Raw genomic sequence first — 13,278 nt, 5'->3', positions numbered from 1 at the left:
CTCATTTCTACCAAGTACATCAGTATTTGGAAGAAGAAACGCACATTCTGTTCACCTGAACACTTCCCCACTTCAGTTGCAAGAAGCCAATAATCCGATCCAAAGGCCACCAAAAAGAGTAAAACCCCCAAAGCACCAAAGAGAGCCCCAAAGAAGATGGCAATATTTAGTCTCATTTTCAAGGCAGTGGTTTCCCTTTAAACAAAATAAATTTAAAAATGGCAGACACTTAGCTTCTCAATTAAAAAAAGAAAACAAAAGAAAAGAAGAAGAAAGATTTTTTGAGTAAGCAGGATCTTCTTGAGAAGCCTCTCCTAGCTCATGTTGTGGTGGCTTCTCACTTACACCCCGTGGGTGGATTTGTGTTCCCTTTGCTCTCCCCTGGAGGGACTCCAGCCCAGCAGCTGAGAATGGCCAGCTATTTTAGGATACTGATTGAGGAGCTGTCTCTCTCCCATGGGGATCAAAAAATAGCTGACCTTCCCTTGACTGTAGAGAGGAGCATCAGGAGCTGGTTAGAATGACCATTATTGCTGTTGGGTAATCCATAGAAGTGGAAAGACGATGCAGTGGTATGAAGTCATTGGCAGTATTGGCCCACCATCTTAAGTATCTAAACAAGCCTCTCTTAGTCTAGAATGACCATTACAACCCCAAAGCCAAAGACACTTAAGGCTCTCTTTGAATATAGATAAATAACAGTTATAAGAAACCACAAAGAGTTCTCTTGAGTACAAGTGAAGTTGTAATTAATTTCTTAATTCCTTTTCGATACTTCTGGGATACAAAATAATCTGTGTAGTCTAATTGAATATGTAACACAAAGTAGAGTCTAGATTTATAAACTAGACAGATGTATACTTAGAAGATCAATAATAAAGTAACAAACTATTTAAAGTATAAAAAAGTACTTTCATGCTACATATCTTTTTACATAAAAACAGCATTTTCTACCACAGCTCGCAGATCTTGTACAAGTTGCTTAAATAACCAACCCCAACATGGACAGGTAAAAAAAAAAAAGTCTTAGAATAGAAATTTATTTAGAATTTATTCCTATTCCTTAGACTGGCACAACTCCAAATCTCCTTACTGTTCTGGTTCTTTGCTACAATTTTCAAGTATTCAGTTTAAGTGAGGCATAGTAAAATATTCTGCATAGAGTTTAACACCTTATTACTATCACCTTTCTGATTTGGAGGCTATGATAAACAGAGTAATGGTCTCCCCATTACTCTGGCCACACCCTAGTCCTAACTGTAATCACATAATCTGTGAATAGTTTACTCTTTATGGCCGTATCTTGGGTGATACAGGGAGATCCAATATAACCATATCAATCTTTAAAAGAAAAGTAGAGAATCTCTTCTAACAGAATGGTCAAAGAAAGAAATGTGACAAGAAAAAGGGTCAGAAAGTTCTCAGTTTGAAGGTGCCACAAGCCAAGTAATGTGGATGGCTTCTAGTTCCTGGAAGAGGAAAAGAACATAGATTCTCTTGAAAGCCTCCCTGAGGAAAAAAAATAGCATTACCAACACCTTGATTTTGGGGTTTGCTGACCTCTGGAACTGTAATGACAATAAATTTGTATTGTTACAAGCCACTAACTTTTTATCAATTTGTTACAGCAACAGTGAGAAACTAATACAGATGCTATTCCATAATTAATGTTATATCAGATCAAATTAAGGGGTTTTGGGGGGGTTGGAGAAGGAAATACTCTTGAAGAAGTGCTTATTGAGAACTTGTGAGGGTCCAGGCATTTTGCAAGATATTAAGTTTACAGTACATAGGCCCTGACCTGGAAGAGTCCATGTCCCAGTGGAAAAAATGATTCATTAGAATGAAGCACACAGACATTGTAATAATGAGCTTCTGGCCGACCTAGACACATTCTCCTGCTCCCCACCCACCCTTCTCCCAAGACTGGTGTGGCTATGTGGTTGTGGTTGTGGTTGTAGGCACCGACACTGCTCTTTGGAGAGGAGGATGGATTTTTCCAGGAAGTTTTATTTTATTTAATCACAAAGGTTTATATGCATTATCACTAAATCTTTAACACAAATTCACAAACATACAAACAATTAGATTTTTAAAATAAGCAGGAAGGAACATAGAATTTTGTCATTATTATAATTCATCTCAATTTTGGTCCTTGTCATGCACAAAAAATAATCTTTCTGACTAGGTCTGTCAATGAATAACATTTTCTTACCATTTATGGTTTATCCAAAAATTGTATAAGCATTGTTACAAAAATATGTTTATTAAGTCATTTATTAAGTAACCAATCTAATTAATTCCACCACTCGTTTGTACACGTTAATTTGATAAAACAGAGTAGTTCTGACATCATGAAACTGAACTCCTTTAGCTCCATTATCCCCAGTACTTATCACAGTGCTTGACACCCAACAGGCACTAAAATAAATAAATAAATAAATAAATAAATAAATAAAATCAATTTGTATTAGGACTCTTGGCTGAGATGCAAATACATGACCTTCTGAGCTATCCAACTGGCAATCCATCACAGAAGAAATGGCCCTGGTCTGGCATGGCCCGTTCTTTGTGAAACTTGGAAGAACGGGTTTGGCGGGGGTGAGGGGGGATGGCGGGGAGGGGAGGGGCATGTGTGTTTCCTCTGCAGATGCTCACACACCACCTTTTTGAGAATCCCCATCAGACTCCCCCATCAGACTCCAAGAAATGAAATGGAATTTACCATCCAAGGGTCAAAAAGTGTCTCTCTTTTTTAGAAAACCAGACCCTTCACCTGTCATTTGCAACTCCTCTAATTTTGCATGATTCCTAAAATATTTCTAACAGCTATTCAGCATCTCTTCCTCAGATTCCCTCCGCCGCCTGAACAATTACCTATGCACCAGGAAGATGGCTAAAAAGCTGCTGGGTTCTTATCATCTGTATGGATTTGAGCAGAGGGTCTGTTTATCCCTTCACACTCCTTTCTAGTGAAAGACCATGAGATGAGGAGAGACAGACATAGTGAGGCACCAACATCAACTCATAATAATCCCATAATAAAGCATCTCCATTGCCTATCCTTTTTGTGACTATTGAATCTATTTTTATGTTGATATGATTATCACACTGAATCTGCAAGGCCACAAGCATAAGCACGTGGGAGAGCTTGACTGTCAAAAATGAGAAGCTGATACTCATGAGCATCTACCAAGTGGCAGACACAAACCTAAGCACATTAAATATCTTGACTATGAGTTAGTCTCCAATAGGCAAAATATGAAATAACCACTTTCTCTATGGGCATTCACGCTCTTGGGCAAGGATCTTAGCATGTAAAAGTGTTCTTGGTGGCAGGAAGTAAAGATGCTCTTGTTCACATGAACATGGCCAGAGGCAAACCAAAAGAGATCTGCATGCAGTCTCACCACCAAAGGCAATTCACAATAATTCATGGGTGATGTTTCTATGTGTGTACCCTAAACATTAGCCCATAGCTTTGTTACAACTTTCAGTTATTCTCTGTGTCCCAAAGACTAAATGAGGAGGCAAGGCAGCTGAGTGAAGACTTTGGACTTGTTTTCCAAATACAGTAAACCTGGGCACAAGCACAGGGCCTGCAAGGAGAGCTCCGTTCCCTGAGTTCTCCCCAACTGTCAGTCTTTTAGAATGAGAATTTCATTGAATTAAGAAGAGTAAGAATTTTCTTTCATAGATAGTGATCATGGGCAAATCATTCAAATCTCTAAGCTTCAGTTTCTTATACGGAAAATAGGAACAATACTTGAGAGGATAATTGGGGTATTAGGTAAGAGGACGAGTGTCAAATGTGTTGGTACGTAATCCACATTAGGTTTCTCTTCTATCTTGCCTTCAGCTGAAGACCACTTTTTGATGGAAAAAAAAATTAACAATCATAATATAAAATAAAACTCCCTGTGATAGCATTCCAGATAGGACTCGGATTTATTTCAACAGACTAACCTCTCACCAAGCGCCTCTAGTACCAGCCACGCCCATATACATTGTCCTTCTTAGGCCACCAGCAACATTTCTCCCAGTCCTTTCCTATTCTGCTCCCTTCTCATTAGAAGTCTCTTCTCTTCCATGATGAACTCTTCACTAACCCACTCAACAAATGGGCACCAAGTCCCTACTATGTGCTACATGTTCTTCTAGGTGTTGAGTGCCGGCAGCAATCCCCAAGGAGACTGTATTATACAACCTCTAACACTTTTCCCTATTTGTCTAATTACACTCTTGCTCTTCTATAGACACTTTTTGAAGCATGTCTTGGGAAAACTTGGATCAAGAAATGTATGCTCGATGAACAAATTAATAATATATAAACCAGGGGTGCCTGAGTGGCTCAGTCATTCAGCGTCTGCCTTCTTCGGCTCAGGTCATGATCCCGAGTCCTGGGATCGAGCCTCACATCAGGCCCCCTGCTCATCGGGAAGCCTGCTTCTCCCTCTCCCTCTGCCACCCCCCTGCTTGTGTTCCCACTCTCACAGTGTTTCTGTCAAATAAATTTTAAAAAATCTTTTTACAAAATCATATATAAACACTAAATGAAATCTCCATATAAAGTTTGCTACACTGTTCTTCTAAATGTCATCAAGAATGTTGGTCCCTGCAACCACAGTGTCTTTTTATGAAGACCAAGAGGAAATTTCTGAATGCTAAAAGAAGTTCTATTTTCACAGACCAATACTGTTATTTTTTAACCTTAGAGATACTGTAAATCTTTATTCATTTAATACATATTTATCACATGCCTGTTCTAAGACATATTGCTGTGTCCCAGAATGGTGACAATGAATAAACGGTGCTCTCTAACTTTAGTGAGCTTATATTCTCATGGCACGGAGAGTGCTTCTCTTCTAACCTGGGTACTTATAAAGTCAAAGCCAAGATGTACAAAGGTGATGTCCCAGCTTCCCACTCCTTCCCCTACCATTCTTCCTTAGTTTTCTTCCTGTGTGACCCTGATTTTCTCTCCCACATATACTTGTTTAACCTTTTATTTTACGTATGCTTATGTAAGCTGCTCCAAGTACTTTTGAAAACAACATAAAGACTTAACAATGAAGCAAACAAACTTAGACGCGTTGTGAAATCAGGTAGTAGAAGGCATAACGCACCAAACTAAGCAAGCTGGTCTGGCTTTGTTCCCTTCTGAAAGCTCCATGAACTCCTCAGTCACCCCTGCTGTTCTCCTCTCATCCTGATCATTTCTACTATCATAGTTTCATTTGGAGATCCTCCTGACTTCCTGGAAATAACTTTGTTTTTAGAATCTTTTGTCACTTAGAGAAATTGTGGCAAAAATGTTTTTAGGTTTTTTTAAAATTAAATAGTTTGAATTTTAAAGATTTTATGTATTTATTTGACAGAGAGAAATCACAAGTAGATGGAGAGGCAGGCAGAGAGAGAGAGAGGGAAGCAGGCTCCCTGCTGAGCAGAGAGCCCAATGCAGGGCTCGATCCCAGGACCCCGGGATCATGACCTGAGCCGAAGGCAGTGGCTTAACCCACTGAGCCACCCAGGAGCCCCAAGGTTTTTTTTTTTTTTTAATTAAAAAAAAGTTTAAAAATCAATCTTCTAAAACCTAGATTATATGAAGATCATTAGCACCATATTACCACCACGATAGTGTAGTAAATTTCCTTCATGTTTTCTTCAAGTTAAATAAAACTTGACAACCAAAGTCTTCATGACCGTAAACAATGAAAGGCTTTGATTATTTTAATCCAGTATCTTTTTTTTTTTTAGTTAACTGTGTTTTTTAATTGGTAAATACACTGAAACTTAGCAGAAATCCCAAGTCATGTTTAATTTGTGTGTGATAATGAGAAAAACATTCGTTTTACCAAAGTCATAATTTCCAATCCTGATACAGCAATAGTCTTAATTCTCTCAAAATACCACATTATGCTAAACATTCTCAAAATGAAATTAATTTTAATTCATTTCAGTTTTTAAAAATTCAAGAATAACAATACCCAGGACCTAATAGTACTGAACAAATTTATAAACAAACATAGGCATATGTCAGAAATACTGTAAATTTGGTTCCAGAGCACAGCAATGAAGCAAACAAATATCACAATAAGGCCTGTCAAGTGGACTTTTTGGTTTCCTAGTGCACATAAAAGTCATGAGTTTATATTCTCACAACACTGAGAGTGCTTCTCTTTTACACTATACTGTAGTCTTGTAAGTGTACAAAAGCATCATGTCTAAAAATACAATGGGTATATCTTAATTAAAATATTTTATTACTAAAAAATGTGAACCATTATCTGAGCTTCAATGAGTGGTTATCTTTTTAGTGATTGGAGAGTCTTGCCTCCATGTTGATGGTTACACACTGATCAGGATGGTGCTTGCTAAAGGCAATTTCTTAAAATAAGACAACAATGAAGTTTGCAATCTGGGTTGATTCTTCCTCTCACAAATGATTTCTCTGTAGCAAGTGATGGTGTTTGACAGTATTTTACCCACTGTAGAACTTCTTTCAAAATTGGAGTCCATCTTCTCCACCTGTGGCTATTGCTTTATCAACTAAGTGTATGTTATATCCTAAATCCTTTGCTGTCATTTCAACAATCTTCACAGCGCCTTCACCAGGAGTGGATTCCATCTCAAAACCACTGCTTTGCTCATCCATAAGAAGTAACTCCTCATCCATCAGTTTTATCATGAGACTGCAGCAATTCAAGTATAATAATAATGAAAAACTTTGAAATACTGTAAGAACTACCAAAATCTGATACAAAGACATGAGTGAGCAAATACTGTTGGGAAAATGGCACCAACAGATTTGCTCAATGTCAGGCTGCCACAAAGTGCCAATTTGTAAAAAACCAACTAACCAACAAACCATCTGTGTGTATCTGTGAAGCACAACACAGTGTCCTGCAATAAAATGAGGCCTATACAGAATCAAACTCTCACAAGTTTCTATAGACAGACAATCCATTTTCCAGAAAACTCGAATTTTTTTTTTTTTGGAGATTTTTTTGGGTTGGATTCTTTTTTGTCATGGAATAATATATTATAGATCCAAAATATTTATCTGCCATTCCACCATCTCTGAAAACCAAAAGCTGTTGGCAAAATAAACCTAATTGGCATAGGGGTGGTGTATATAAATTATAGTGTGAATTTTCTTATATTTTATTGCATAAGTATGAATGCATTTGATTAGAAGGCTCCCCCAGATTACATTGGGGGTGTTACATAATATAAGGCATATTGCTTTTCCAAAATCCCCAAGATTCTGACTCTAAACACATCTGGCCTGAGGTTACAGGTAAGAGACTCTGCTCTCATAGTCTTAAATATAAGACAATAGACTGCATCATGACCCTAAACTTCAGTTGCTTCCCTATGATCATTATTGAAACAAGATTTTTACTGCCAATGAAACACTGTCATCTGTCTCTGTGACTCTACTGACTTCTTTTTTTTTGGGGGTGGGGGGAGATATAGAGAAGGAGTGATAGGGGAAGGATAGAGGAAGAGAGAGAATCCTAGGCAAGTTCCATGCCCAGTGTGGAGCCTGATGGGCTCAATCTCAGGACACTGAGATCATGACCTGAGCAGAAATCAAGAGTTGGGGGGCACCTAGGTGGCTCAGTTTGTTAAACATCTGCCTTCAGGTCAGGTCATGATCCTGGGGTCCTGGGACCAAGCCCCACATTGGACTCCTTGCTCAGCAGGAAGTCTGCTTCTTCCTTTGCCTGATGCGCCCCTGCTTGTTTTTTTTTTTTTTTCTCTCTCTCTCTCTCTCCCACTCTCCCTCTGTCAAGTAAATAAATAAAATCTTTAAAAAAGAAAGAAAGAAATCAAGAGTTGGATGCTCAATGTACTGAGCTACCCAAGCACCCCTCTACTAACCTTTTTAAATTTTATTTTTTTATGCTGGTTCTTGGTTCTTGTGTGTGTTCATCCCCACTACCTTCCGCATCCACCAATGTGACAACAGAACCACGTCCTGTAGTTTTAAAGGTTTAGATTTAAAGACTTTCTCTTTTTGTAGATTATTTAAAGGCTTTCTCATCTTATAGGTAGTACAGAACAACAAACTCTATGTGGGTGATTAGTGGTTCTGTTTTTGTTTACTGCCACATCCCTAACACCTACCAGGACTTGAGGTAGGTGGGCAGGAAAATTTTTAGCTGATCAAGTGTTATCATATGGAATTGAACTGAACTGGGTTGAACACTGCCATCTGCTGGCCACAGATAAAATTTGCATACTATGGTACACCATGGTCGGTGGTTAGGATTTTTACATAACACAAATATTGGAGTACAAAGATTTGCTATTTTCACAGTATTTGATACAGCAAATCAAGATGACACCACCAAAGTATCAAGACCCTGATAAGTAGCTCACACTGAACACAACTTCAGGAAGATCCACCGGCTCATTCACCTCATTAATTTAGGCAGTTCATCCTCCATTAAATTGACGGCTCCTTACACAAGTAAGTCACACAAAGCTTACATTAACATCCTTTACTTTGAAAAAGAGTTCACTATCTAGCTCCAGATTAAATTCCATAAAGAGCTCAATTAGTGAACTTAAGTACATCAACTCCTGAAAGAGGTAAAAAAATTAGAATTTATTTGTCCAAAAAAAAAAGCTACCTTTATTTGTAATCAAAACACAATAAGACATTTTGGAGGCAAAACTGGGGACCAAAGGGGAATTTTTTTTGATACATAAAACTAGAAATCAAACAGATGTAACTTAGCAGAAGCTATCTATCATACAAATACACATCTTAAAGGATGCTATTTTGATTTAATTCATTCACCACTTTGTTTAGTTGCAATTCTCTCTTGAAGGTACATGCTACACTCCATGTGCCAGAAACCTGTGAATGAAAACATTCCCCTCTCCTGTCCCTTGGTTGTGAAAGTGCTTTTCATGAATCTTGTGTGTCATAACCTGAATTTTAACAGAGAGAAAGATATTTTTACTCTTGGCTCTAGGATGTGTTGCCTTTTTTTTACATACCTTTGCCACTGGTTCTTCTTTATCAGTAAAGATAAAGATGGACTTTTAATTCCCACCTCAGATGACTTTCCCAAAGCAAGATGCTCAAATAGGCTCAGTGTCTGCGAGCCAGTTCTGGTTATGTACCCCAAAGGAAAGCCAATCTGATCCACAGGTTGGAGTGCAATGCACAGAGACACATTCATGCGACCTTCCTGCTACCACGTCTCCAAGAGGAGAAAATAGTTGGTATTGCGCTGGTGTGAAAAATCCAGTCAGAAGCTGTCCAGAGTGGCCACTGTCTGCAGAACTGTTGAACATGCTGGTAGTTTCTACAGAGAGGGCTGCGCAACTTCTCTTCATGTTTTCCCTCAGCCAAGTCTTTTAAGTTCTAAGTTCTGTGAATTTAATTACATATACAGTATGGAGTAAGCACTTGAAAATCAGGACATATTAGAATACTCAAATAACACAACAGCTAAATAACAAAAATGACAAAGAAACGAAATAGTAACACCCAGCAGTACATAGCTCTCACTTTGCTCTAAGCACTCCTCTAAGTGCTTTGCTTCACAATAACCCACTACAATAAGTCTATGATTTCCCCTATTTTATCAGGAAGGAAACTAAGGTAATTCTGATCCCTCTGTGGCATGGTTTCTTATTACGCTGATTTGTGTGCCCCACCTCCACCAAATTCATACATTGAATCTCTAACCCCCAGTGTGGCTGTATTTGGACACAGGGCCTATTAGGACTTAATTAAGATAAAATGAGGTCATAAGCTTAGGTGGGACCCTAATGTTTTACTCCAGAACATGGAACTTAAGCCAGGAATTAGATGCTCTGTGAAGATTTCAGTTCAACATCCATTGTCAAAGAATTATAGCAATATTAAAAAAAAAAAAGTAATAAGTTCCCTTTTCACCTTGGAAGTGTAGAGCACTGGAAAGAATTTTATCTCCACCTTTTCCTCAAATGAAAGGTTAGACAAACTTCACATGAATCATTCTTCTTGAACACATGAGAGAATTGAGGTGTAAGTTAAACAACCAACCAGTATGGGTCTCTGAGGAAAAACAGGTACCTGTAGGAAGAAAAAGGACCTAAGCATTTGCTAACCTATAGTGGACGAGGCTGAGTGACATACAAGTTCCTAAGAATATTCAACTAAAATTTCCTTATGAATTGCTATCGGCCAAGTGTGGCTAGGATGAATCCTACAGGTCCCACACAGAGCGATCTGCACCAACTTATTCATGTCAACAAACCCTACTAGGTATTTACACAGACTGGTGAGAATCTTGACCACCTCTGACCTCAATAACGCCTGTGTGCATAGAAAAATAGCCACTGCCAACCTCTACTGAACTGCCTCCCCTCTGGAACAAAAGCCTTAATCTGCACGGAGAAGAAAAGCACAATGTCCACTAGGGCACTCATTGGTGAAAACCCTTTGTAGCTGACAAAGACAAAAGGATTTTTTCTTTAAAAAAAAAAAAAGGCAAGAAAGAAAGGGAGGGAAAAAGGAAGGAAGGAAGGAACTTTTCCCTAAGAGAAACAGGAATAAGCACACAGCATGAAGAATATGTTAGAGCAGTGAGGCTATTCTGTACAATACTCTAGTAGTGGATAGATGCCATTATGTATTTGTCCAAACCCACCGACTGTACAAAACAAAATGAAACCATGGTCTTTGTGACAGTGGTGGTTCAATTTAAGTTCACTGATTATAACAAATATACCATTATGGCACAGGATGTTGATAATCAGGGAAACTGTGCATGTATGGAGGCAGGGGATATATAGGAACTCTACGCTTTACACTTATTTTTTCCTGTGAACCTAAAACCAATATGAAAAATAAAGTCTATTCATAAAAACCTCTCCCAGAGCACCTGGGTGGCTCAGTCTGTCAAGTGTCCAACTCTTGATTTCAGCGCAGGTCATGGTCTCAGGGCCATTAGATCAAGCCCCACAATGGGCTCCACACTGAGCATGGAGCCTGCTTAAGATTCTCTCTCTCTCTCTCTCTGCCCTCCCCATTCCTGCTCATGTGTCTTCTCTCTCTCTCTCTCTCGAAAAACAAAACAAAACAAAACAAAACAAAACAAAAATAACTCTTCCTAAGTTGGCAACCAGAACATGTGGTCCCAGGCCCAGTACTACAACTGGATGAGAATGTGAACACTTCTGAAAGGCCCTATCGCCAAGCCTCAGATTCACAGTACCTGGCTAAGACATACTCAGCACCAGTATACTGACAGTCTACATGTCAATATACATGCCAGCCACCAATATACTGACGTGAGTCCAATAGAAATAACAGTGGACTACAACTCGGACCTGCAAGAGAAAGACTGTCTCTGAGGGGCAGCGCAAAGCCAGCCAAGAGAGAAGCAGATGTTATGGAAAACACTCTAGCAAACCACCTGAAACATAAAGTGTCTCTAGAGCAGTGTTTCCTAACTCGGGCACTACTGACATTATGTACTGGATAATTCTCTTATGGATGCTCTCCTGTGAGGTGCAGGATATTTAGCAGTATCTCTGTTCTCTACTCACCAGAGATGCTAGTAGCACACTCCCAGTTATGGCAATCAGAAGTATGCCGGGCAGTCTCAAATGTCCCCCAAATGTTTCTTGATGCTCTAGAAACATCAAGCCTACGGCGCACTGAGAATAACCAAGAGGGTAATCGCTGAGGGTAACTGGGCAACAACAAATTTCAAGCTCAGTCCAACTCCTGACTAGATTAGCACATACCCTCATGCTGAAGGATCAGCAGAAGGAAAGTTATGCTTACCTCTAAATATATAAGCAAAATGTACGTATATATTTTTATTTATCTGACTAACTAGTGTTCTATAGAATATGCCAATTTTTCGACAAACTATTACAGAACATGTGAGAAGCAAGAAAAAAAATAGAGCCTGACTTGTGATGATCTCTGTCTGTCAAATAAATAAATAAAATATTAAAAAAAATGGAACCTGAGTTTTACTTCAGGAATGGCAGCTTGCAGCGCTTCATGGACATGTTCCCTAATAACACAAGCATAACTGGTAAAATCTATTATTTACTTTTTAAAAATATTTTATTTATTTATTTGACAGAGAGATAGAGAGCACAAGTAGACAGAGCAGCAGGTAGAGAGAGAGGGAGAAGCAGACTCTCTGCTGAGCAGGGAGCCTGATGCGGGGCCCTGATCCCAGGATGCTGGGATTGTCACCTGAGCTGAAGTTAGAGGCCTAACCAACTGAGCCACCCAGGTGCCCTCCCACTTTTTTTTTTTTTTTAAGATTTCATTTAATTATTTGATAGAGAGATAGAGAGCATAAAGGTAAAAGCTCTTTCAAACCCAACCATTTAAAGTCTAAGGAAATTGTCCTAAAGGCGTACACAAAATGTAGAAACATTGAGCCAAAAAGTCTACTAAAAATTTGATAAAAACAGCAAGCGTCCTTGACATTTAAGCCATGGCCCACTCTCTCCCCACCCCTTTCTCACGAGATATAGAAAAAATTAATTCACTATGGGTCAAAGACCAAAATTTAAGAGCTAAACTATAAAATTTTTAGAAAAAAACATGGGCATATGACTATGGATTATGCAACATGTTTTTGGATATCACAACAAAAACACAAGCAAACAAGAGAAAAAAAAAACAGACTGGACATCCTCAAAGTTAAAACTATTGTTTATCAAAGAATACTATCAGAAAGTGAAAAGATAACCTGCAGAATGGGAGAGATATTAGTAATTCACATATCTGCTTAGAGATTTGCATCTAGAATATATAAAGAATTTTTATAACTTGATAACAAAAAGACAACTCAATTTAAAAATGGGCAAAGTATCTGAACAGACATTTCTCCAAAGAATACATGCATTGCAAATGGCAAATATGCACATAAAAGATGCTCAATAGTATTAGCCATCAGCAAAAGTGAATCCACACAACTACCATTAGATAATAAGTATTGATGAGGATATGGAAACATTAGAACACACATCCCCTGCTGGTGGGAATATAAAATTTTATAGCTAATTTTGAAAACAGTTTGATCATGATCTGAGCCGAAGGCGGACGCTTAACCAACTGAGCCACCCAGGCATCCCCAAAACCATCTGTTATTAATGAACTCCTCTATGGTCACCAGGTGGATGACTTTCTGACCTGCTGGCAAAAAATCTTCATGTGCTTTCTGATGGTCTCTGTCCCCCTAAGCCTTCTGACTGAGCATGGCCCACCACTGTCTCTACTGTTCCCATTAACAACTA

The 13,278-nt window shown here is 38.7% G+C and overlaps 1 protein-coding gene across 1 annotated transcript in view; it reads right to left on the bottom strand.

Annotated features, from left to right (window-relative positions):
- Nucleotides 1–328, bottom strand: part of TMEM182 (transmembrane protein 182) — a 58,519-nt gene extending 58,191 nt beyond the window's left edge. Inside the window, exon 1 of the mRNA XM_044262426.1 lies at nt 45–328. Coding sequence (XP_044118361.1) covers nt 45–176 — 132 coding nt within the window. The 5' untranslated portion in view covers nt 177–328. The remainder of the gene's footprint in view (nt 1–44) is intronic.
- Nucleotides 329–13,278: the final 12,950 nt, after the last annotated feature.

This window comes from Neovison vison, chromosome 8 (genome assembly GCF_020171115.1).
Source record: "Neovison vison isolate M4711 chromosome 8, ASM_NN_V1, whole genome shotgun sequence".
Classification (NCBI taxonomy): domain Eukaryota; kingdom Metazoa; phylum Chordata; class Mammalia; order Carnivora; family Mustelidae; genus Neogale; species Neogale vison.
This window is presented reverse-complemented; position numbering and strand designations above follow the sequence as displayed.